This window comes from Sebastes fasciatus, chromosome 7 (assembly GCF_043250625.1).
Source record: "Sebastes fasciatus isolate fSebFas1 chromosome 7, fSebFas1.pri, whole genome shotgun sequence".
Lineage (NCBI taxonomy): Eukaryota > Metazoa > Chordata > Actinopteri > Perciformes > Sebastidae > Sebastes > Sebastes fasciatus.
The window spans coordinates 23,545,835-23,572,676 of NC_133801.1; the positions used below are offsets into that span (position 1 = coordinate 23,545,835).

At 39.5% G+C, this 26,842-nt stretch overlaps 1 protein-coding gene across 2 annotated transcripts in view; it reads left to right on the forward strand.

Moving 5' to 3' along the window:
- Positions 1-5,917: 5,917 nt before the first annotated feature.
- esamb (endothelial cell adhesion molecule b) overlaps positions 5,918-26,842 on the forward strand; it is a 58,413-nt gene continuing 37,488 nt past the window's right edge. Inside the window, exon 1 of one of the 2 annotated variants that reach the window (XM_074642342.1) lies at positions 5,918-6,036. Coding sequence is in view for 1 of the 2 variants with exons in the window: in XM_074642341.1 (XP_074498442.1) it covers positions 13,741-13,795 (55 nt within the window). In the remaining variant the exon portion in view is untranslated. Of the gene's footprint in view, positions 6,037-13,374; positions 13,796-26,842 lie in introns of those variants that run through there. The other variant, XM_074642341.1, reaches the window with a different exon arrangement.

Genomic DNA, 26,842 nt, shown 5'->3' on the forward strand with positions numbered 1-26,842 from the left:
GTGGCTGGCGTCTCCCTTAGAGATAGGGTAAGAAGCTCAGTCATCCGTGAGGAACTCGGAGTAGAGTCCTTGCTCCTTTGCGTCGAAAGGAGCCAGTTGAGGTGGTTCGGGCATCTAGCACGGATGCCTCCTGGGCGCCTCCCTTGGGAGGTGTTCCAGGCACGACCAGCTGGGAGGAGACCACGGGGAAGACCCAGGACTAGGTGGAGAGATTATATCTCTACTCTGGCCTGGGAACGCCTCGGGATCCCCCAGTCAGAGCTGGTTAATGTGGCCCGGGAAAGGGAAGTTTGGGGTCCCCTGCTGGAGCTGTTGCCCCCGCGACCCGATCCCGGATAAGCGGTTGAAGATGGATGGATGGGATGTTTCAACTTTTTCTTTCCTCTTTTAAAAGTAGACTTTGTAGCATGAGAGTGTGTAAACTTTAAACTTCAGAATCAGTTCGTTGTCCACCTTTAGTCTATGCATCACAAGTGAACTATAGGTGTCATTAAATAATCAATAAAATCTTCACAATCAAAAGACTTTTGAATTAAAGGAGCAGATGTTGTCAGTCAATCAGAGTCTACTGTTGTGTCTAGAAGGGGACAGTTTTCATATTCATTCAGTAAAAAATATGTTAAAGAAATAGTTTGACATTTTGGGAAATGCGTGTATTCTAACAAATCCTCCAAACATGTTGTTTCGGGTCTCTCTTTTTGGGAGGACAGTCTCTCTAATCACTTTCTTACCGAGAGTTAGATGAGAAGATTGAATATCTGCCAATTAAATATGCGACATATTCTCATACAACGGTTCGTACGATATCTTATGAAAAGTTAATCCTCATTTTTCGTGCGTTTTCCTACGAATGTCCAACGTCAATTTCCACTCCAGTCTTTTCAAAATAGACTTTTGTCTTCACAGGAAACAACTTGGTTAGGTTTAGGCAACAAAACCACTCAGTTAGGTTTAGGAAAAGATCGTGGTTTGGGTTAAAATAACTACGGAAGTGCCGTAACTTATGTACGGAAGTTATGTGACAAGTAAATCGACGTTGACTTCTGGTTTCACATGGGGTACGAACACTGGTGTCCTGGCCAAAAGTCTGGTGTTTTTTTTTTACACATTCACCCACGATTTCCTTTCTATGCTGCCTTTGTCACTCTTTATACTTCCTGGTTCACAATTACGAGGATTACATACAATTTTGTGGGATATATATGAATTACAGTGCATTTACTTTTCATAGGTATAGTTACAAATAATGTATGAGAACATGAAATATGAAGCTGGTGTCAGGGGACAGTTAGCTTAGCTTAGCTTAAAGACTGGAAACAGAAGGAAATAGCTAGCGTGGCTCGATCCAATGGTACAAAATCTGTCTACCAGCACCTTTAAAAGTTCACAAATTTACGCATTATATCAAATTTGTACAAAAACCGAAATGTGAAAACAACATTGGTTGTGTTGGGAATACGTGCCAGGTCTATTTTTTGGCCGGGTGCAGTGACTTCCATTTGCCAAAATGTCAAATTCCTTAAAGTTTTTGTAAAGCATTGTGGATCTTTAGTCATGTGTGGGACTTAAGGTGACACTTGGTCTTTTTTTCAGTTCTTTTCTGCTGTAGGTGTAGGTTAGTGTGTTAATGTGTGTGTGTTGACAGTATGGTGAGGTACAGATGGTGGGATGTGGCAGTCTGTCTGACTGCGGTGAAGAATGTGAGATTCAGCTGTCGGCCTCTCACCCCCCGGCTCTGACCTTATGTGTCTCTGATCGCCGTCTGGCTCCATCTCATTATGAGACAAACTCCATATTGCTTCGCTCTCACAGCACCAGCCTCACATTACTAAACAAAAAAACTCCCAAATGTCTCCAAAAAAGGTGCTCGTAGCAGTGATAGAAGCTGCTGTCACTAATTGAGCTCCTGTTATCTCTCTTTACACGGCCGAGGGTCTTAGCTGTTGACCTGCTAACACACCTTGTCAGCAGATTTCATTAGTCACAGGAGCAGGGCTTTTGTTTTCCCTGTGGGGTGTGTGTGCATATGTGTGAGCAAGTGCAAAGGACCTTCAGATAGCCAGGAGGGCCGGGGAGTTTATTTATAGGCCGAGTGTCACAGCAGCGCAGGGCCAACAGCAGCAAGTCATTTACATCCAATGCACCAGAGTGCGAAGGTAAGCAGCTACTATCGCTGCAACATTTGGCTTAAAGGCTCAGTTTTTTTATATATATATATATATATATTTCGGGACCCTTGCCAGCAGAGGGAGCACATACAGGGCAACACTGCTCCTCACTTGTCATGCTCTTAAATGGCAGTGTCACATTGTCTCAGAGTTGCTTGTACTGAGCTGTGCAGAGAGCTGGAAGAGCCCTGGAAGAGCCCTGACTCCTGCTGCATCTGATAAACCAATATAATGAGTCTGTATGAGGCTGCTTACAGTACAGCATGCTGCGTGATAAATATTACAGTTCCTCTCAACTCTATGGACTTCTTTCTTTTTTCCAAATGTAGATTTGTGTTCTGAAGACAGTTTCCACCAGAGAAGGAAAGTAGTTTCAGAAGTGCTGCTTTTGTTTTTAAGTGTTTTCTTCTACAGTATTCGGATCTGCTTCCTCACAACTCTGGAAATGTCCAAATATGCACAATTTTGTAGTTTACTGTGCTCAATATTTGTTGTGTATGGAAGCCAGTTTCTACCAAAAAAAATTACTGGAAAGTCAAGATTATTAAATAAAAAAAACATAATTTTGACTTAGTATGGCAACATTTTAACTTATTATCTCATAATATTTACTTTTTTATCTCTAAATTATGACTCACTATCTCATCATTTTGACATGTATCTTATAATGTTAATTTTTTAATCTTGTAACTTTAATTTTTTGTCTCATAGTTTTGACTTAGTTCTTCAAATTTTGATTTCTTATCTTATATTTCTGACTTATTTTTACACAGCTTTGTTGTATTACTTTTGATTGGTCAATCACGGCGTTCTACAGTCTGTTATTTCTTTATAGCAGACTGTTGCTATGTATAACAGACCGTTGCTATGGATGCAGTTCTGAAGTCGGACTTTGGAGGACCATTTTTATGTCAAATTATTGATTTCTGAAGTAAGTAGCTGATTAATAAGCGGGATAATGTACAACTAGGGGGTATTATTGTGAAATAAACCCTTTCAGTTGGGATTTATTTCACAACATGACCGGCTCGCTGTACATTATCCCATACTTATCTCACAATGTTCACTTTTTATCTCATTATTCTGACTTAGTATGTCAAAATTGTCAAAAATTTGACTTTTATCTTTTATCATTTTCACTGTCTCTTTTTATTTATTGTGTCATAATATTGTAAATCCAAATCTGATTTCTTATTACTTTGACTTAGTAAGCCAAATGTTTTACTTCTTATATCATAATTCTGATTTACTTCATTTCAATTTACTATGACCATTACCACCTGACTTCTCTTGACTAACGTTTCTTTTTCCTTTTTCTGGCAGACATGGGCTTCCATACATAAGTCTAGTAATGTCAAGCCTTTTTTAAATGCTTGTCTCTTTATGATGCAGTATGCAGAAGTATCCATATCAAGCACAATAAATCATAATTTATGTATGTATGTATGCATGCATATTCACAACTTTAAATGATTTAATTCATCATCAGCCCTTCCTCATTTCTGTCAAGTGAGGATGATCTGTCAACATGCTGCTACAGTATGATACGTGTCTTTGTAATTTATATAATGATAATGTATGCAGTTTCAGACAGCTGTGTTTGCTGTTGATAGAGAGTTATCTGTGTGTTGTCTTGGGAGAAAATGCATTTTACAGTATGGGAAAGTAATTAAAATGTAACTTGTTTTGTGGGATTGTGAAACACTGAGATTTGATGAGATGAGCTCCATTTAAACACCTTCGAATGATTCTGGCAGAAATGAAGAAAAAAGAAAGACTTCTCAGTTTCCACATCTTCAGCCTCTGATTGCTCGGCACAAATAGATCTCTCGTGTAATTGCCACTTGTGCTCGAGAGCCCATTTATCTGTTGCAGCATTACGTCACAGGCCTCAAGTCTCGCCTCTCCTCCACGTTTCTGTGAGGAAAATATCAGGCGTGTTTTGCATTAAAACCGAGTTAAAACAGAGGTCATGTGCTGAGGTTGTGTACCTGCAAAGGGACATTCTGTCCTCATGTTTTGTACTTATATAATATGTATGTGCTGGTTTCATATGTGGTTATTTGACCTCATCCAACAATGCTTTGAGAGACGAATTGAAAAGAGGGAATGACAGAGGAGGGAAAAAGGATAATTTTTAGATTTAACTAAGCAGCGGCTGATTGCAGTCGAGGCTCAAGGTAGTCCTCTGCTGGTCTGATGTCAGAATTGCACCTCTTTCTGGGAGATATCAGAGTTGCTCGAGTCAGCACAAGTGCCAGCACTGATACAGGTTTTAAATTGAGTTTTAGCTTGTAGGTTGGCCACCGTGCTCACACCAGATGTCAAACGTCCCCTCCAAAACAAAATACATCTAACAGTATCTAACAGTGCAGACATTCAGGAACAACCGTAACAAAACACAACACTATTTAGACAAAATTACGTGCATGAAAACAGTGTACATACAGGAAACAGCAGGTCTCAAACTAACAATTATTTTAATTACCAATTAGGTTTGGTCCATAAAATTTCAGAAAATAGTGAAAAATACCCACCACGAATTTACCAAAAGCCCAAATTAATGTATTTAAATGACTGGTTTTGTCTCTGAGCAACAATTCAAACCCAAAGGTATTCACTTTAAAACCTCACTGACCTGCCAGATGGTCAGTCAGTGTAAACTCCCAAAGTTTCTAAAGATATACCAAATCAGTCAGGCTGAAATTTGGGGAATTGGGTATAAAATGTTGAACAATACATCTGGAATATTTCCACTGATGCAGCTGTGAAAACATGAAGATATTTCACTGCAATCATCACACAGATTCAACGAAGGGATTTTTCAACAGTAAAGCTTCTGAGGAAGAAAACTGGATGTTAAGAGGTTAATATCTTAGAAGACAAGGAAAACAGCAACAGCACTTTTCTTAAAAATTAGGTTTTCTTATTCAATATCTAATATCTGTGCCAACATCATAACTGAATTTCAGTATCAATACCAAGTAGAGCTGCAATGAATAGGTCAATTCATTGATTAGTCGTTCACATAAACACTTTTGAGTAATTTTTTAGGCAAACGTGCCAAACTCCTTCAGCTTCTCAGTTGTGAATAACATAAGGTTCGTTAGCATTAATATGTGTCTGTTTGGAAAATTCTACTCCCTAGTTTTTATCATGCTTGTTTTCAAAGTGTAATGTTTCACCAAAACTGACTGTTATCCGTTACTCCATCAACCTGTGCATCACTGGTAGCCTGCTCAGAGACTACTCAAGCTACTTGGTGCAATAAATGTGCATTGTCTGGGTTCCTTTGTTTTCTGTGATTGTAAACTTTAGTCTTTGGGTTTTTGAACTGTTGGTCAGACAAAACGAGACATTCAAAGACGTTTCCTGGGACTGTGGGAAACTAGGATAGACATTTTTCACCATTTTCTGACATTTTATAGAACAAACAATTAATCACCCAATGGAGTTACTGGCAGCCCTAAAGAACTACAGAAAGATTATTGGTGATAAAGACACAATTTGGTCAATATACCCTCTTTCATGTATCTCTCCATTATCAATCTATCAGCAACACACTGATACCAGCAGATAAAGGACTCAGTAGCAAGACTTGATACACAGAGGTTTGAATAAAATGTCTTTACTTGGAGGCAGGATTTGATACAAAGGTAAGCAGTATAAAAACAGGCACATTTTTCCAAAACATGTAGCAAAAAGTGGGGTCAAAAGATACTGAAGGTCAAATAAACACTGTGAAATACATGCTGAAACAGATAAGACAAAGACAGCAGGGCTAATGAGGGCCAGGTGGAAACAATCAGGGCGAGGCAGACTGTCACACAAGTGGGAAACACACAAGGACAGGAAAGGAGAGACAAAGGTGAGTACACAAAAAATAAAACAGGAAATAATAATTGAAAACTGGAAACAAAGAAAACATAACCTTAGCAGAGAGCGAGACATGACGCTAAAGATAAAAAGAAAATATATATATCCTTCAAAGTGCACAGCAGCTCATATGAATCTCCGCTGTGTTTTCACCAAACAACAAATGACCATTAGGGACTCCTTTATAGGTGTTGCTGTCCTGTGTTGCATCATTGTATCATATCATGTGGGATTATATCAACATAAACATCTTTTTGTCCATATGTATCCGATTTTTCTTCTCATTATCTCTCTCAGCTTGTCAGCACCTTCTTCTGAATGACGAGAGGGCGAGTCAGAGCACCCTCTCTGGGATACTGTTATTAAAAAAAGAAGAAAGAGTTTTGTCTGAGGTATACAGCAATATATCGGTGAGGCTCAGCTGTGATTTCTCATATTTCAAACATCCTTTCATGCTTGTTTTGTTGTCTGTAAATACAGATCCACTTGCAGAGGAAAACATTTTGTCCTCACAGAGACCTGGGTTCAGTTTCAGGATGGTTCGGTCTCAGATGTGTGAAAATAAATATCCGCAGAAAATTGTTTGAGGCTGTCTGCCGTGCTGAGCTACTAAAACAGTTGTCATAATGCAGAATCATGTGGGGAGCATAAAACAGATGCAATGCTGGCGTGAAGCAAATTGGCAATTAAGAATGAAATCAGAATCAAAGCCTCTGAAGAGAAACAGGACGAAGACGGTGCCGAGTCACAGCTGATGATCTTGCTGAGTTACATTACACAGCAGCCTGCGAGGATTGATGTTTACTTCTGACTGAAAATAATGTTGCCGATTGAAACCCACGGAGAGCCGTTCAGAACGAGCGTTATTGTGCAGCACAAGCAGAATTGCATTATCTCATAACAAGACAAGGTCATCCACATATTCCTTATGCCTGTCCAAATCTAATCTCCTCTGTAATGACGGTAAAGAGTGATAAATGACAGAAGGTCCGTCGCACAGAGGGCTCTCATATCACCAGACACGTGGCAGACATCCAGCCTCACTCACACACAAACTGCCTCTGAGATTATTTACCGGCGCCGGCTGTCACAGCGCTCTGCTGCGAGTCTTCCTGCTGCACAAGCGTGTCAGTGTGACTCCTACATTTTTAATGGAAAATACAGGAAGGAAGCAGTCAATGTCCACGGCAAACTAATAGCTCTGATTTCACAGTGAGGATCCTTCAAACTCCTGACACCTATAAACATTAATATTTCCAGCACAAGGTTTTTGGTGTCAGAGAATGAGAATTAATTTAAAAGATATGCAGTGATGACAGAATTTATTTATGCTTTTACTTGTTTGGCATTTTGAATTCTCTAATTTACTATTTTTATTATTGTACTTTCATGCCACTGGTGGTTTTAATGTGAGTAGGCGTCAAAGGTTTTGCACGCAGGATGAATTAAAAGTGCCAGGCCTGGCTGCTGTGCTCACCAGCAGACATGATTTATTGAAGAGGTCACTGAGGTCACTGCGTTTGCTCAGATTTGGTGTAGGTGGATTTTAATGTTCCAAATGTCAACCTTTGCAATTGTTCACAACCTTCAAAAAAAATCATTATTGTTACCTTTTATTCATGCTTTTTCAAAAGAAGTGGCAACGAGGTGAGGGGAGAGTGTCAGAAATGCACTTATCAATCGAAACTTTATAAGCAAACTAGGCCAACACTGTACAAAATACAACATGTGTTGCCAAAATCTTATTTGGTAAAGGAACTCCAAATTTAGGCGTGACATGCAAAGAATATGACACAGCATGACAGAATAGGTCAAAGACATTAAACTGTACTGTAGATTAGATTTCACATGGATTCAGAAAGCACTTCCGTCACCGTATTTGCTCTAATGTCGTCTTTTTGAAGTCCTGTGTTAATGTGGAGCATAAAATGTTCTAGGAATATTAATTAGACTCTTAAACGCCTATGATTTTCCCCTTGATTTTCACATTAAAAGACACATTTCCCTCTCTCTATGTCAGTATCGCAAACAGAAAATGTTTCTGCTTGTTTCAACACCTTATTGAAGCTGCTTACTGGATGCTCACTGTGCACAAAGTGAAATGTTCAAAGCTAAGACAGCACTTTGCTTTGCTTTACATTGTATAATTGCACTGTTAAATCAGATGGAAACACTGTAGATGTGTTGTGCCTCATTTTATACAATTTATATTTATATTTTTAGCCCTAGGTGCAGCATTTACCAGATTGAAATATCTATATTATAACAACTATTGGATGGATTGCCATGAAATGCTGCACACACATTTGTGTCCCCCTCAGGATGAATTGTAACAACTGAACCTCAGCTGTGCTTTGTGTTCAGTGATATTAGCAAATATTAGCATGCTAACATGCTTAGCTAAGATGGGAGGAACATGGTTAACATTATACCTGTATGTCATCAGCATGTTAGCAATTAGCTTGAAGCACCACTTTGTCAAAGTGCAGCTTCACCGAGACACTAGACTGGCTGAAGACTCTTATAGGCTTGTTGGAAACATTGTAGGAACAACGTGTGCTTCGAGAAGTCTGAAGAGGTCAAAACATCAACATGAACTTGTATAGAGAACAACTTTATTGCCACATTGTATAATAAAGTTGTTTCTTTATACTGCAAGTTTACGCTGGAGTTTGGACCTCTTTAGTATTTTTAGAAACATTATAATTGAAACAAAAGTTATGTTGGTTGCAACAATGATTGGCTGCACAACAACAGTCTGTGAAGAGGAGCCACCAGAGACAAGTGGCAACGATATATGAAGGACGGAACCTGCCAAAATAAAAAAAAGAATAAATAAATGACTCAGTAAATAAATATGGCATTAAATGTGCCAAAATAATATTAAAAATAAATTCAGGCATTAATAATTGATATGTATTAATTCCCCTATCTATCTACTCTTCTATTTAATTTGACCTTTTATTTATTTATTTATATTAACATAGATAGGGGAATTAACAGGATTAATAGATAGTGTCATTAATACAAAGGTAAATAAATAAAGAAGCAAATTAAAGCAGAAATATCAATTTCATAACATATTTTATCAATGAATTAATTATTTTTGTTACATTTAATGACTTGTTTATTTTTATATTTATTTATTATTTTGGTTGCGTCCTGGAGCTAATAATGCCAAATAATGAGACTTTTCATAGAGATAAGGGATCCAGTTACCATTACACAAGGCAGTCTAAATTAACATCAGCAATTCCACCCTCAGCCTCATAAGTTCCCATTAAGGTGCAAGTTGATAAAATGTTAGTTATGGACCTGATTTTGAGAGTCGGACTATGAATACTTGGTGTTACTCTCATTTTAAACGGAAGTAATTCTAGAAAACTGTGGCTCGGGGCTGGGTGACACAGGCAGGGTGTATTGAGAGACATTATTACAATATATACATTATACATTATTATGTATTGTTGTTTTGGGGATTTGGTTGGCAGTGAAAAAAATATAATTATGGCAGCATTATCCTTTAAAAAGCTGCAGCAATAACTGTTCAAAGCCTAATAACATGACTTTTCCATGAAAATAAAAAGATCCAACCACCTCAGTATGCAATAAAAGACATCTCATTTTAAACCCTCTGGAAACATGGTGCCTGTCAATTAACAATAACAACACAGGCTTGATTCCCTGCTGTGGCCTTTTCTAAGAGGACATTGCGTGTTTTCATGCTTTCACATGGATTTCCTCCGGGTGTTTCCTCCCCCTGACTGTCCAAAGCCACACAGGTCAAGAGAGAATACTAAAGCTGCCGACAGGTACGCAAGCATGAGTGTGAATGATTGTCTGTCAATCTGAATCAGCCCTGTGAGGGACGGCTGACCTGTTCGCTGTGTTTTACCTGCAGCCCCTAAAAATAAAAAAAGCAGGGAGAGAACCAGCTCTTCAGGTGTTGGCCACTAGATGGCACAAAAGAATCAATAAATCTGAACCAGTAATCCATCATGTTGATGTCTTCAGACACTGTGAAATACAGTAGAGCAAAGTGCAAAGAGGAGGAAATGGTCTACAAAGAGGTCCAGTCATGCTATCTAGAAGTAGACTGTCAAGGCTATAAGCTCATCTTCCACCATCTGGCAGCGAGATAACAGTATCTCCGCCAACTTTAACAAAGAATGTATTCAAGAAGACTGCAGGGAGTGTGTTTTTCCTCAAGCTGAAAGTGACACAAATCAGAGATACTGAAGAAATCTACCACAGAGACATTTCGCATCTCTTTTGTGCAGCCGTAAATCACGTGCACACTTGCACGAAAGGACAGCTGGTGAAGTAGACTGTAACGTTTCTGCTGATTTCATTTTATAAAATCTACCTGACCTACTGAAAACGTAGAATGGGGAACAGGGTCGGAAAGGCCTCAACATGCAAGCTGTGCAGTTTCATATCGCTGCTTCTTTCACACTTAAGCAATCAATTATTCACACCTGGCAGTGACATTAAATTTCTAATGTACACGTGTTCAAGATTTACACATTTTTCACACACAAATATAGATGTAAAAGGCATGTTTTGATAAGAAATACAGACGGTTGTAGGGGACAAACAGGGGACCTTTACAGCATGCTGTTAAACATTTGTTTTAGTTTTATTACTACACACAAGAACTGCTCCAAAAACTTTACTCTTAAATAAATAAAAACAGTCAGGTGTCTTCAGGTTCAAGAGTGAGTCTATTGCGCTTCCATTATTCAGGTTATGGGAATAAACATTCATATATTTTTTGTGCACTTTTGGCATATTTGTTTTGCACCTGTAGATGTAATCTTTAAAGTTATCATTTATTCTTTTGGTATAGTTGAAGACTGTATTTGTTTTTCTCATTCTTGCCCCTCAGCTAATGGAAACCAAATGTGCTGTTAGGAGCACAGAGAGGCCCTCTTTTCCTGGACATGTGTGTGTGGACATTATAGCACTGCATGGAGAGTACATGCAGGTTTCATATTAACTAAGGCTGTCAAAGTTAACACGATAATAACACGTTAACGCAAATTTGTTTTAATGCCACTGATTTTTTTAACGCATTAACATAATAACCTTTGGGAGAGGGCTCAGTTTTAAAGTTAGAGTGAAGATGCTGGTATCATATGAAATTAGAAAACCTATGGAATCCATTGGTACCAACCATGCCATACAAGCTCGACGTAAAGGAGGTTAAATAACACTCCAAACTTACGCATGATGTTGGCGAGGAAAAACTGGCAAAGGGGTCCCTTGACCTCTGACCTCCAGATATGTGAATGTAACTTCCTCTTAAACACAAAGTTGTTACCCCCTTATTCCCTGAGGTCTTGTCTTGGTATTTGTCCCAGTATAGGCACCCACTAAGTATTTATTTGCTAAATAATTACACTTTAATTTGTGGCCTGTAATATAAAGCGTTACCGCCCTGACCTTTGTAGATATTTTGACACGTTTTAAGTATAATTCATAAAAGGTTTCATGACTCATTAGACAGAGATACTGAGTCACATTTGACTTCCACATTGTTTTCAGTAAAAACTTATCCAGGTCTAACTTTACAATCTGACAACAATAGAAGAAGACAGCAGGTTCCACAATACGAGGGTGACATAAATAAGTCAGACAGTTACTCTATTAAAGCAAAGAAAAAAGAACAACACAGCACCTTCATATAATGTACGTCTTCATGTGTTTGAATGAGGGTTCGTGGCTACATGGTGTCTGATTGTGAACTTAAGTGCATGCAGAGGTGCAGCCTGCTCTCGGAAAACATGTGAAGCTTTAATATCATGTAAAAAAAGTCCATTATATTCCATTAAAAATACAACACATTGACCCACCTGCATTAATATTTCACCTGACGACCCATTTATTGTGAGCCGAGTCGGGACCTGAGACTTACATTACAATGTAAAATCCCTCAGCTGTTCCTGTTCTCTTGTCTAAGTGGCTGCACGTCGTGTTCCTGTGACTCTGCTCTGAATTAGACTTTGTAATATCTCAGGTAATGCACGATAATTGAGTTGACATTACATTTCTATAAAACTAAGTGTATATGTGAGTTGTTCTGATGGAGTTGTTCATTCAATTTATTATTTTAATGTTTGCAGATAAAATGCAATATTTGCCTGAACAGTAAATTCAACAATAATCTCATATCATGTGCATTATTACTTTTTTGTAATTAGTTTTTCAATATTATTGTCATTATTACTCTCAATACTATGCAAAATATTAGTTTCTATTTTGGTTTACTTATTTTACGAAATCTGAAACTGGCATGGCCATTTTCAAAGTGGCCATGCCTTTGACCTCTGACCTCCAGATATGTGAATGTAAATGGGTTCTATGGGTACCCACGAGTCTCCCCTTTACAGACATGCCCACTTTATGATAATCACATGCAGTTTTGCGGCAAGTCATAGTCAAGTCAGCACACTGACACACTGACAGCTGTTGTTGCCTGTTGGGCTGCAGTTTGCCATGTTATGATTTGAGCATATTATTTTATGCTAAATGCAGTACCTGTGAGGATTTCTGGAGAATATTTGTTATTGTTTTGTGTTGTTAATTGATTTCCAGTAATAACTATATACATACATTTGCATAAAGCAAGCATATTTGTCCACTCCCAAGTTGATAAGAGTATTAAATACTTGACAAATCTCCCTTAAGGTACATTTTGAACAGATAACAAACTGTGGGATTAATTTGCGATTAAGTATTTTAATCGATTGACAGCACTAATATTTAGGTTATACCTACACTTAGAGAATAGGCCTATTCCCTCGAGGGTTTTTACATGACTGATGTGACTTAGAGAGTTTTGTACTCACATTATTCACTGTATTCAAGACAAAATCAATCAAAGAAACAATGCATTCTACTTTTAAATTAAATGAACTGCACTTTACTGTACACCAACTGTCTATCAGTACTACTCAGGTGTAATTCATACTGTGCAATATCATTTTCCACTTGTGCTTTCGCAAATGTCATAAATCCACAGGAAGCGATCTGCAAATGCGAAATAGATGCACAAATGTGTAGAAATCACTTTACATGTAAACCTTCAAATACGTATTTACAGAGTAAAGTTATGCGTATTTGCAAATCTCCCTGTATTTTTGTGGATGTGACTTTACACAACACAATTACAAAAATACATGTTTGTGGATAGTGAAATATTTGCAGATCATGGTACACATTTGTGGAATGTCTTCTGTGGGTTACAACTAATAAAGTCCAATAAAAGCTTCCATAAGGGGGCGCCACCGAGCAGCTCAGGTGGATATAAGCTCCTACACAGTTTAGATCAGGACGAGGAGGAGCGACACGCACTCAAGAAGCAGCACAAGTGATGCAGGTTGGATTCAACACAGAAAGGAAAAGAAAAACCTGCATGCTTCTTTCTATTTGTTAATACTCTTCCTGCAGGTCTGTAAAGTGCAGAAGGCTGTGCGCTCTGCGATGCTTGCTGCTGTCAGTACAGTAGTAGTGATGGGAAGAGGAGAGGCAGCTCTACTACTACTGGCAGACGAAGCCTCGCTGCTTTACTGTGTCTCTGCGGACAGTTAATTACTACCTGAAGACAGTTAAGCAGCAGTAGTTGAGGAGTGAAGACAAGAAGTGTTTGTGGAGTGAACTTTAAAGAGTTGGAGAAGCTGGTGGATGTTGTGCCATGGAGATAAAGACGAGACTTCGAGCCACGTTGATGTTAATATGGATCTTTCAAGGTAAGCTAATTAATGCTCTGGATGGCCATTAAGCCTCCTGCTGCTGCTGCTGCTGCTGCTGCAGGTGGCAGCCTGGGAGTTAAACCACAGTCCAGTGCCAGTTTGTGTTAGTATAAATATATATGTATATGGAAAAATGTGATTTCTTCTGAAAGTCAAGCTTTTCCTTGTCATCAAACTTCCACTTTTGAACCAATTAGAAAGTAAAAAAAAACACAATTCCTCTTTTAACCAACTTATTCCACACAGGAACAAGCTGGAGGAGTGAGTTTTAAGGGTTAATAATAGTGATGAATTATGTCAGTAATGTGCAATACTAAAGTACTGCATGTACTGTATAGCTGCATGACCTTTAACACAGATTAAAGTGGTAGTAGGCAGAATGTTTTTGGCATCACTGGGCAGAAATTTGCATAATACCCCTTCAGCATATTGTTATTCAAGTGTTCTGAGAGACTTCTGCACCTCCTCATGGCTCTGTTTTCAGGCTTTAAAAAATCTAGACTGTGATGGGAGACTTTGACCAATCACAGGTCATTTCAGAGAGAGAGAGAGAGAGCGTTCCTATTGGCTGTTTATTCAACGGAGGCAGCTGTCAATCACACACAAACTCCGATCAAACAGTCAAACTAGGCAGCGCTGATAAAATATGACTCAATATTCTGTTACTGTAATGCCTATTTGTTGCATAAAATGTTTTCAGAAACATCTTGTAGTTTACTGTTTAGCTGTAAAATGAGAAAGTTTGCTCCAGCCGGTGGGCGGTGCTTAGTATTTCCTCAACTGATCTCAACATAGCTGCCGGGTCACAAACTTTCTCATTTTACAGCTAAACAGTACACTACAAGATGTTTCTGAAAACATTTGATGCAAGAAATAGGCATTACAGTAACAGAATATTGATTCATATTTGATCAGCGCTGCCTAGTTTGACCGTTTGGTCGGAGTTGGCGAGTGATTGACAGCTGCTCAGAGATGGCAAGGCTCCAGCTCGGCTCTGATTGGTTGTTTTCCTCCGGTCTGTGAAATCTTGCAGATGCAATTAGGAGCACCGGAGGACACAGAGGAACATGATTTTTTTTTTTCAGATTAACTGTCTCATGCACTACTGTCAGGATATAGTGACCGTTTTTAATCATATTTGCTCCAATTCTACCTACTGCTGCTTTAAGGGTTAATAATGATGAATTATGTCAGTAATGTGCAACACAAAGTACTGTATGTACTGTAGCTGTATGACCTTTAATGCAGTCTGCATTAACACCAGATTTAAATCCTCCTGAGTGAGTGTAAATGTATTCAAATGCATCACTCAGATTCACATTATTGGCAGCTATTAGCCTGCTCAAATGCCAAAGATGTGTCAGCCCCTCCTCCTCCTCCTCTTCCTCTTTTCTTCCTCCAGCGAAATATTGAATTCAAATGCAGAAACAAGCACGCTGACAATTCATGAAAAATGTAATTTGCAGTGCTGTGGCTGCTGCTTGCTTGTGGTTTTTAACAGAGGTCCCCTTTTAAGCACACAGCAGAGTACTCTTCATCTTAAGAGGGCATAATGTTGTTGCATGGTTGAATGCGCTGACATGGATTTCAAGGAAGTGTGGTTGCTTTTTTTTCTTTTCTTTGATAGTTATGTGTCCCTTGTGAGGTTGGAAATAACATAAAAGCAGGAGTGTACCTGAAAGACGAGGATGTCATTTAAAATAATGGTGGATGAGACGTCCCAGCTGTCACATTTAGGGTCACTTAGGTCATAAGTCCTGCTCCCAGTATTGGCTTTTTACTGGTACGGCTTGCATGCATGTGGTTGGCGATGAATTCATTAATAAGCCAATACAAATTTCACATAATTTAACAGAATAACTCCTCAATAATGCCACAAATGTTAAACAAAATAGACAAATCCAATGTTTTGCGTAGTTTTTACTCAACAATATTTTTTTTTTTTTGTCATATTTGAGAGACAGCTGGATGTTTTTACTTTACATAATCACAAACATATTGACAAGATCATGTGTTAAATACTCTTAATTTTCCTCTTTCTTATCAACTCATATTCTGCATCATTCAGAGCCCTAAGAAGCCCTTAAGGCTCTTTGGACTTGGCCAAATCATGCTCCTGTCAACCGTGCTGCTGCATCATTTCTTATACCAGATGTTGGCTTTCCTCCAGTGTGGAAATCGGAGATTGTTACAGCTTGTGTCTTTTATGTCAGGATTTGTTTGGTTCAAACTCAGGTTTCCACTGAGGAGCAGCATCGGAGAAGACAGAAAGGGGGCATTATAGCCATCCACAACTCACTTTTGAGTGCTGAAGTTACTTAGAAAGTGTGTACGATGCCCTTTAACAATGCAGAGGACACCTGGCTGAAAATCAGTGTTGTTGTCATGGGGCTTCTGCATGGAAACCACTGTGGCGTGACATTACCTCTGCCGCCCTTTGATTTGGTGCAGCTGCTAAATGGAATGAAACAAATGAATGAACTCACTGACGAGCAACTTCGGCCGCCGCCGCCACTTCCTGTTCGGATGATCGAATAGATTTTTTTAAATTTGCATGATGGATTTCTTTTCACATTTCTGACAGCAGCTAAGCCTGTTGAAAAAAACAACAATCCCACCTGTCAGAAACATTATAATTAGTGAATCAAGAAAAACTGAAACTGTCCGACTTCACATGAGCAAAGTCATCCGCAAACTTAGAGGACTTTATGTTGCCCCCCTATCTCCTCCTGCTGCTATACCAGAGCATTCTTCAGCCCATCCTACTGTACTGTTCCACCTGCTTTTTTAACACGTTATCCATCACTAACCGGGCAAAACTCACACGCATAACCAACACTGCTGCCAGGATAATTGGTCTCCCCACACCCAACCTCACAGAACTAAACAACAAAGCCATTGCACGCATTGCAATCTCAATAGCACATGACATCCCACACCCACTCAATCACCACCTCACCATAATGCCCCGCTCCGGGCACTGGTACAGAACACTGAGGTGCAATAGGGCTCGCTTTGGGAAAAGCTTGATACCGGCAGTCATAGCCGCCTTAAACAACAGGCGTTGCTGAATAGGCCTGAGTGTGTACTGATGTCCGTCATTTTCTGTTGTTATCTCTGTTGTATTGCTGTCGCTGTGTTACTGTTGTATGTATTGGTGTCTGACAAGTAAAGTGCTGTGGAAAATAATTTCCCCTTGTGGGACAATAAAGTCTAAAGTAGACCCAGCTGAGGCTTTACATGAGAAGACCCATAGCTAATTGGCTACTGAACGCTAAAATAAATCTGCTAATATTTTGAGGAGGCTTTAAATTTGATGATCTGAGACAGATGCTTAACATTTTATCAACACTGACAGCAATAAATCACATTCAAACACTTTGCCGCTGCCCATCAGATAGCTCAAACTGGCAGTGATTTTGCTCCCAGCATGCCAACCTCCCCCCCTCTTGTAGAAATGCCTTTCTCCCCGGCCCCGCTATTAAAATATTGTCATGTCCTCAGCTGATTGTGTTCGGTGACGGCTGGTTTGTAATGAGACGGGAGCCACTCGGCTCTGGTGGTGTAAGCTGATGTTTGCGAGCCGGCTGTATCCCTTTTCACAGGATAGCTCGCAGAGCTTAGGGTAATTCTGATTATGTATCGCATGATTAACTAAACAAGAAATTGGTGGGTCGCCGTTCGGCGCCGGAACAAACAGCGTTCCCGCCAGGGTGCTGCATGAGAATTAACTATTAGTGCAAAGCTTCCCTTCGGCTGGCCTCGGCAGCTGCCAGAGTCTCAGTCATCTGGAGATCTGGGAGATATCTGGAAGAGCACAAGTCAAAGTCAAAGACTCAAACAGTCAATCTAATTGCCTTTGAGTTTGTACTACTAGATACCAAAGTTTAATGGCGGGTAAATACAGTTGTTTTGGAGGGAGCTTTGGTAAATTAGAAAAATAACTGTAATTTTACTGCTTGACAAAAAAATTATTACCACAAGATCCACTGACTGACTTGAATTTTCCAGAGCTTTCATCATCAGATGGAGCTTTCTCAGGCGTCATGAAATGGTTTTGTTATTATGTGATCCATGTATGGAATTTTGCTGATTTATTAATTAATACTATTAATGAGGATTAACACAGGTGGCCCAAGAAGTCTAGGCAGTAAAGAGGTGGAGACAGAGAGAGGAAATGGGCCACAATGACACCAGCGGTGCCCTCAGAATTCTTTCATAGGTGTGGCCAGATGGGGCCACTCAAGATCTTGTGGGTGGTACACTAAAACCAAAAGTCACAGGCTAACTGACGTATAAAATATACAGATTTAATTTGAAAGAGTACATTGATTGTAAGGAACAACACATCATTTATTGTGAACAAGCCCACTCAAGTTTAAAATGCCACACAGAGGCCTCCCATATTATGCATATGTGACTCGCATATGTGCCGGTGGGGGGACCAGAGATTGTATAAGTGTGGCTGTGATTCAATTCTATTTGTTTTTCATGTTATCATTTAGTTTTTATTTTGTTGTCAAAGAAATTTAATACATTTGAACATTTGATGTATTTTTTAGTCTTGGTTTCGGTGTGAAAAATAGGTCCTCAATGAGTATTTTTTGTAGTTTTCATTGACAAAATCAACACCGAATGACACTCAAAGTCATATTAATTTGTTGCAGTCATAAGTCCGTTACTGTACAGAACAGAACAAATGTATTCTGTTTTTGGGTGATGAATCACACAGAGTTGTAAAGTTACCAGAGAAATGCTTCAGCTGTCTCTCCTCCTGTTGGCTAATAAACTGAACAACATTATAAGCGAACACGTTAGCCGTCTTTCTTCCTCGTCACCAGAACAACCTGCCGCCGAGAAAAACATCCTGATGCCGTACATCTTCTGAGTCACTTCATTGAGCTGAATCTATCTTCTCTGACTCAAACTGGTAAATTGCCACCAGTTTCCCTGAACGGTTCCGTTTGTTAGACTGACGCATATACCTTAGTGTGTGGGAGCCTAATTGATCCGGTCCGCTCTGTGAGCCACAAACGTACAGAAAGACCCCTGCAGAGGGCACAGAGTCAGGAAAGACACGGCGCTACCTAAAGGACTCTCTCATGTGAAACTAGGTCAAATTAATTGGCTCATGCACGGAGCCACACAAAAAAGATTTTAATGTTTTCTACACCCAACAGCTGCAGCACGTTCAGCTGACAGTTACAGTAGTGGAGGCTGACAGGTGTTGATTGGAGCTCCGCGTGCCGCCTCATTGAGCTAATGTGACTTTGAGGCAGGTGATCAAAACAATCTGAATGTGCCCAGTTAACGTTGATGGATGTGCGACGATGTTAACATGACACGGTATGGATTTTTACACTCGGGTTATATAAACTCCTAAGATTTTACAGTGATTTAAGCTGCAATTTCTCACTCCCCTGCATTTCCCATCCCTATTACAATAGAAACAAAATAATGTATTATGTTTATGTCAGCAGGTTGTGCTTTCTTTTGCTGGTAATATAATTTTGCACATTTTAGCTGATGTACGTTAAATGAACCGTCCATGTTTCGCCCACATCAGACAGAGAAATATAGCACACAATGTTTAACCGTTCACACAAACTCATCAGCATTTTTCTTGCTGAATGGCTCACTTTGATGTTTGCCGCTGTACTGCATTAGTGATTTGCTACGCAGCCCGCTTTAACAGTCCAGTAACACTCCCCATCATGCTTATTCAGTGAGGAACCTTTAAAGCAGTCACTTGAACTCTGACCAAAGGGAAAGTGTGTATATCCAGAAGAAGAAGAAGAGGCATCAGGGTGGGCAGGAGAGTTATCAATTCTGCCAATAACCCAGTCCAACCAATCAAGCGTGATATCAATATTAGTCTAATGAGTTTAATTGCCTGGGAAACAATTGATTTAATTAGTGAGGATGTATTGGAAAGCAGTTGATCTACAGTGATGCACAGTGCGAGGCGATCACTCAGAGTGAGGCTTACATTAGTAGAGGATGCATACCTCTAACTTATCTTGTTTCAAAACACACTAATATTCATGAATATGTGGAACGTTTTTGTTGTGAATATTTGCGTTTTGTATATACCAGTGATATTTACACACTTGGATCCATCCGTCAGCTTTACCCGCTTATCCTTTAGAGGGTTGTAGGAGGGGGCTGGAGCCGATCCCAGCTGACACTGGGTGAGAGGCGGGGATACACACTGGACAGGGCTGACACATAGAGACAGACGATCGTTCACACCTACAGGCAATTTAGAGTCATCAATTAAACTCACCTGAATGTCTTAGTGGGAGGAAACCCACGCAGAGTAAGGTACAGGGACAACATGCAAAGCTACACAGAAAACAACACGTGTTGTCTGTAGGAGCAGTAATACAGCATCTGCACTAGTCGTTATGTAGTAGTTAATGTATTAGAGGAAGAAGAGACGGCCATCTGTACGGATGGAATCAACTCGCCGAGTACGATCGTTTGGTTCAGATTCAGATCAACTTTATCCCACATGGGGAAATTCGTTTGGTCCAGTGCTCCAGACATGAAGACAACATAAAGACCACAGTAAAAAACAATAAAATAGCATAACACACACCATAAGACCTAGGGCTGGGCGATATGGCCTAAAAATAATATTGCGATATTTTTAGGCAATATCGCAATACGCGATATATACTGTATCGCGATATTTTCAAATATCCTCAAAGCACTTTATAAATGCTTGATTTAACCCTTTTACAATCACACCAATATGATGATTATTGTAGTCCCTGCAGCATATGTCTGCATTAAAACCTTCTTGTTTATATTCATTAGTGGTTTCTGCTGGAACTATTTTAATCTTGCATGCAAAAAGCTGGAAATCACAAGTTAAATTTAACAAAACAGCATCCAACAGTATTCACTTTAACCAAATAGTTATCTGACAATACATGCTTTATATATTTTTATAAATACATAACACACACACCGTTTTTAACGGCATGCATTAAGTGTAAAGTAACTTATTGTTATGTTTACCAGTAAGCTGTTATAACATTACTTATAATAAAAAAGTCTCATGCCGGCGGGGTGGCAAACCGCGATACATCGACTATATTCGATATGTCGCCCACCCCTAGTAAGACCACAACATACATACATACATAAAGCACATTTGATCACGTCTTTGTGGTGGGCTATTTGTCCCGCCACTCCTCCACTGTGATTGGACAGCTGGGTAAAAAGTGACGAGTTCAGCGTTTTACTCGAGTTCGGTGCAGAATAGACGCTCAGCGCCTCGTCCTGCTGCTGCCATTTTTTACCAGAACGTAAATACATGGCTTTCCCATAGCAAAACAAAAAAAAAATACGTTGGCCTCAGGAAAAGACGCTTTGGTGGACACGGCCCCTAATGCTTGGTCGCATCACTTTGGAGTTTGTAGCAGCTCCTCCAAAGGGGTTGTGTTGTGTTAACAAACTCCAGAAATCATGTTTAACATTGTATAAAACTCGGTTTCTACAGTATAATATCGTACCATGTCAGCCCCCATGTGGTGTACCAGTATGGATTACATTTCTTGAAGAAAGGCTGCTCCTATTTGTTAAGACGGTGTGTTCTCGTCTGTCATTCAGCAATGTAGTGACCTTCAGAATTGACCTTTTAAAATTGTCATCACTTCTGTAAACAAAAGCCATACATCTATAATCTGGCCAAGTCATCCTTCTATTAGCAGAAGAATAAACTCATTATAGCTGCCAGTCACCTCCACTCCAATTAAAAACATACTGTCATACTGTCTTGATAATATGCAAAACTACTAGAGGAGGAGCTTTACTCATCTGATCGGATATATTTTTATGCAGCAGTAACTGATAACACATGCCGAATGAAAATGTCCGTTTCTCGTTAAATACATCAGAAATGGGACAGGATGTGAAAATATATTGTCTGTCAAAACCAATCACACCTTGAAATACTGTATATGAATGACACACATGAGTTGATTAGACAGTATACAGTACAGTTAGTAAATATATTCTTGAAGTATTTCCTTTTTAAAATTAAAGCAGAAATGTAACAGACTGCACAGGAAATGAAATGTGCATTAACTTTCAAAGGTTAACGCTTTATTTTGCACAGTGCAGTGTTTCTCATTGCAATTTTATTCCTTTCTTATTGCAAAAGCTGTTGAAAGATTGATGTAGGCGTATTTCGATACTATATATAGTCACAGAAATGCAAAAGATGGATCCTCTCAGCATGAATCATTAGTAAACCCAAAGCTGCAACCACAACCTACTTCAATGGCGGTATCTATGTATGAATATCACTTTTTGACAGACTCTACCACAAAGGCTTTAACAAGCAGTCGCTGTATATTCTGTTTATGTAGTTGATTTAAACCTACCTGCAGGTTGTCGTATAATTAAACTCAAATGTTCCAGCTGCTGGTGCTGCAGCCTGACAGGTGTGTTTCACCTGTTATCACCTCTCCGCCCACGCTCCGTCTTCCATGTGGCTAATGATGTGGCCACCGGTGACCAGTCCCGGTTTGTCCACCGCGGACCGGGGAGATGAGACTATCAGGGTGCTTTTTGAATCTTCCCACTCAGCCAATTAGATCGTCTTTTTGCTCTTTCGTCTCACAGCGTCTGAATCACAGACATTCTCTGCAAAGGGAAAGGAAGTGTATTTGTATTTTTTTCCGTAGGTTGATCTCCCCGTTGATCGCCGCCCATACATGATGCATCTCGGAGGAGTGGGTCATTTACACCTCAAGCGTGGGCGAGCGTGATTTAGACCAGGTGCACCCTGGGGAAAATGGCACACACTAATGAGGTGCATTCCTTCTTTAAATGAGACCATTGCTCCGGGTGGAAACCAGTATGTGAACTTCAGAGACCAGGCATATAAACACACACACACACAATGCAAAGGCCGCTAACTATCGTCTCCAGCGACATTTCATTCAAGAGGCATTTAGGTTTGAGAGAAAGAAAATGTATTATCGCTGGTGACAGCAGTGTTAACCTGCTGAATTTAATTTTCACACGACTCGTGACAATTGTTCTTCTAACTGAAAACTGTAATTGCAAACGGTTGCTCCACTCTGACTGAGGCTCTTTCCTTTTTAAAGAAATATGACTGTTAAAAAGAAACCGTTTCATCAGCATTTTAAAATGTTTGCCTTTATCCAAAGAGGAAGATTGATTTTTAAGGGTAAAATGCGTGAAAACTGCTGGTCTGTGAAGAAAAAAAAAAAGCTTTTCTTCTTTTTGACTTTGTAGTGCAGGTAGGAACTGGGCTGTCTGGTGGCAGCAGATGAGTTTCGCACTAAGAAGCCAGGAGATTATACTCCTGTTTGGCTGTTATAGTGAAGCAATAGGGGATGGGATTTTTTTTCCATGTGGTGTCATAGGGTTGGATGGGTTTTCCACCATGCTGTATTGGTGATAGGTTAGTTTTTAAATGGTAGGTGATAGCCCTGGTGGTGGTTTTTACGTGTAAAAGGACAGAATTGGAGTGTTTGGAAGCAGAGATGAGAGATTAGGATTCACTGAGGAGCGAGAGGCGTCGTCGCTCCTTTCTCCTGTTGCTCGACTGTCTCGCCAGATGGAGGGGAGGATTTTTGTGGCCAGATTAATGCCGTTATCTGGTTTGAGGTGTAACTTGGCCTTGCAGGCTTCAGGCGTGGTTATGTGAGGCTAAAGAAGATCCCTCGGGTCAATCCTGCGGTGGCGAGGCATCTCAACCGCACAGGCTGCTATTATACCTCCTCACAGATTAAAACTGTGATACACTGTGCCTCTGTAATGTTACTACCTCTCATGTAATGCACTCTTCAAGGAAAACTCCTTCATATTTCTTGACCCTGGAATTATAAGGTTCTATCTATGAGTAGGTTTAGAGGTATTGAGGTTTACACATCTTATACAGAACAGTTCTCTTTCATCGGCCAAAATAACAGGCATGCTAAAGCCACTTTAGATATATAATATCAAAATCCTATCACAATCCTGATCACTTTGGTGAGCCTCTGACTTTTCCTCTAGCGCCACCATAAGGTTGACATTTGTGGAGTGAAATATCTAGACATCTATTGGATGGATTGCAATGAAATTTAGTAAAGATGTTGAGCATCCCTAGTGGATAGACTTAAATGGGATGAATTGAGTTGATCCCCGGATTTTTCATCTTGTGTCATCATCAGATCAAAACTTAATACTTGAGTTAAATTTCCTGCAAATCTCATATCATTCCCATCAGCCTGAGCTTTACTTTGTGTTTTAGTTCGGAATGGGCCGATTGCGCCATTCACTTGTTTATTGATATTGTATGTGTGGTGTGTCCAACTTGCACCAAATTCAACACTGCACTCCCTTGAGTTCCCAACTATACACCCGCCAAGTGTGAAGTGGATCGGACAGAGATGTGTGAAAGACACACGGACAGACAGACAGACAGAAATTCCTTGCTTTACAGTTAGATAAAATTCATTCTTGCATGCAAACATAAGCATGAGCGGCCTAGATTAACATTAGAAAGGTAGCTATCTAGCATGGTTGCTAATGGTTCAAACCAGATAGTATCAGTGTCATTCATGTTTTCATACATTTTGAGCTTTCAGAACTTTAAAATTGAGCAACATTTCATCATGTTTTTCTGCTTTTTAAGACCAGTCACAGAGCAGTGAAGGGACACAGTAAAGAGGTAGTACTGGATTGGTCGTCCTGTATTCATTCTGAGCACTGATTGGTTCTTTAGAACAGGAAGAACCTCATAGAACCAGGTTAGAGAATGATTTTGGAGATGAAGCCTTTTTTTATTTCAAATTTTAGAGCCATTAAAGCTGAAGTAGGCGAGATTGGAGCAAATATGATTTAAAAAAAAGTTATTTTTATAAAACGGTTGCTATATCGTGACAGTAGTACATGAAACAGGTAATTTGAAAAAAATCATGTGCCTCAATCATGGATCAATATTATGTTACGTTAATGCCTATTTCTCACCCTCAAATGTTTTCAGAATCATCTTGTAGTGCACGGTTTAGCTGTAAAATGACGCTTTGTGACGGCGCCGCCATTGTGAAATCTGGTGAAGGAACGCCAAGTACCGGTCACATGATCGTAGCCCAGCCAATAGGAGCGTGCTCTCTCTGAAATGACTTGTGATTGGTCAAAGTCTCCCGTCACGAACTAGATTTTTTAAAGCCTGAAAGCAGAGCCATGCGGAGGTGCAGAAGTCTAGTTATCTCTCAGAACACTTGAATTACAATATGCTGAAAGGTTATTATGGAATTTTTGCCCAATGATGCCAAAAATATACTGCCTACTGCCACTTCAATGCATAAGTCAAAACAAAGCTACACAAAATGTGAAGCCGCCAAAGATGCATGTGACATAAAGAGTCGGATTATAATTTTAAGGTCAGGATTTATTTCCTGTGCTTTACTTCATCTGTTCACCATGTATGTTATACCAAACCCTCCGGAGGTGGCCTTTGTGTTTTCTCTAAATCCCTTCGCTTTGTTTTGCAGCCCTCAAGTGTTTATTGCATCAATTTACTTTGTGGCTCAAATTTTCACTCTGTTTGGCCCCTCTGGTGGCGGTGAGGCAATTGTCATTAGAATTAATACCTTCAGGGGTGTTGACGCTCAAAATAGAAACAACCTACCAAGCAGAATACGAGGCCCGACACTATTTTATAATCTCGGTGATCTGTCAAACCCTGGAATAATTGGCTCTTTGGGCTGACTGAGAATTGAAGCCGGGCAGCGTAATGACCTTACCGTCACTTGAGGTGCCGCTCCGGTTTCTAAGCCTCTCCAGATGTCATTAGTATGACCAGGGAGGGTTTGATAAGAGGAATTTCTCCTCAGCATCATCGCTGATGTTAGCCTTCCTGCAAGGACTATATTCCTGTCCAAGTGAGACTCCTATGACTATTATTTTTCACTTTGCACACCCACAAATTCAGGATACATTGACTGTATTTTGATTTCCCAGTTAGTGAGAAACAGAGCTATATTACACCCAGAACATATGATCAAAACACACAGAGGCTGTCGTGCTGTGCAAGAGTTCAAATCAGAAGCATTTAGATCAAATGAAAAAGGATTTGCATTTTACATCAAACTGTGTTTTTCTACATGGAACTCCAGTTATTTATCCTGCAGCCGTTACTCCTGCTGTCACTGACACTGACATATTACTTTGCCTGTATGGGGTTTCCTTCCATTTAGTGGTTTTCCCAGAATGCGTAGGTTTATTTCTGCCTCAATTATCTGCTGTTTCTCATCTGTTAGTGGTTTGTGTTTCAGTGCATTACAAAGATTTGTGGAGCACTCATCCCACGTCCTGCGGCAAGAATTGTTTGAAAGAGATGGGTTTTTATTGTTTGTTTTTTAACAACTTGATCCAACTACCTACATGTATTCACATTTATTCACAGGCAAATCAAGTATACAACCAGTACAAATGGTGCACTTCCTATGCTGCCTTTAACAGATCCATGTTAATGTCTTCATGACTGATTTAGAACCATTACCCTCACATAATTCATCTATTACAATATATCACACGTTTATCATCAATATTTGTTTGATTACTGAGCTGCTTCCTCGACTAATTTTCCTCATTGCATATGTGGCAACAAAAGAGACGTTACACTACTATGGATGTGTGTTCAATAATAAATAACTATAAAATAAATAATCACATGAATAAATAGCAAAACATATATAAATGAAAGAATAGTCTGTAAAATTATTTAAGAAATTATTTAAATCCAACTTATTATTCTAAAATGTTGATTCATTCTTATTTTCATACAACAGAATTTTAAACGACTTCATTTTATTTCCTAATAGACATTTTTGTTTCAAAATGCCCTTTTTTCAAAAGTGTTTTTTTATTTCATAATGTTATTTTTATGCCTCTGCAGCACAGACAGCCGTGGCCAGAGGCATTATGTTTTGGGGTTATCCATCAGTATGTCCGTACGTTCCATTCTTGTGAACTCGATGTCAGGAAAGCCTGGAGGGAAATTGTTAAAAT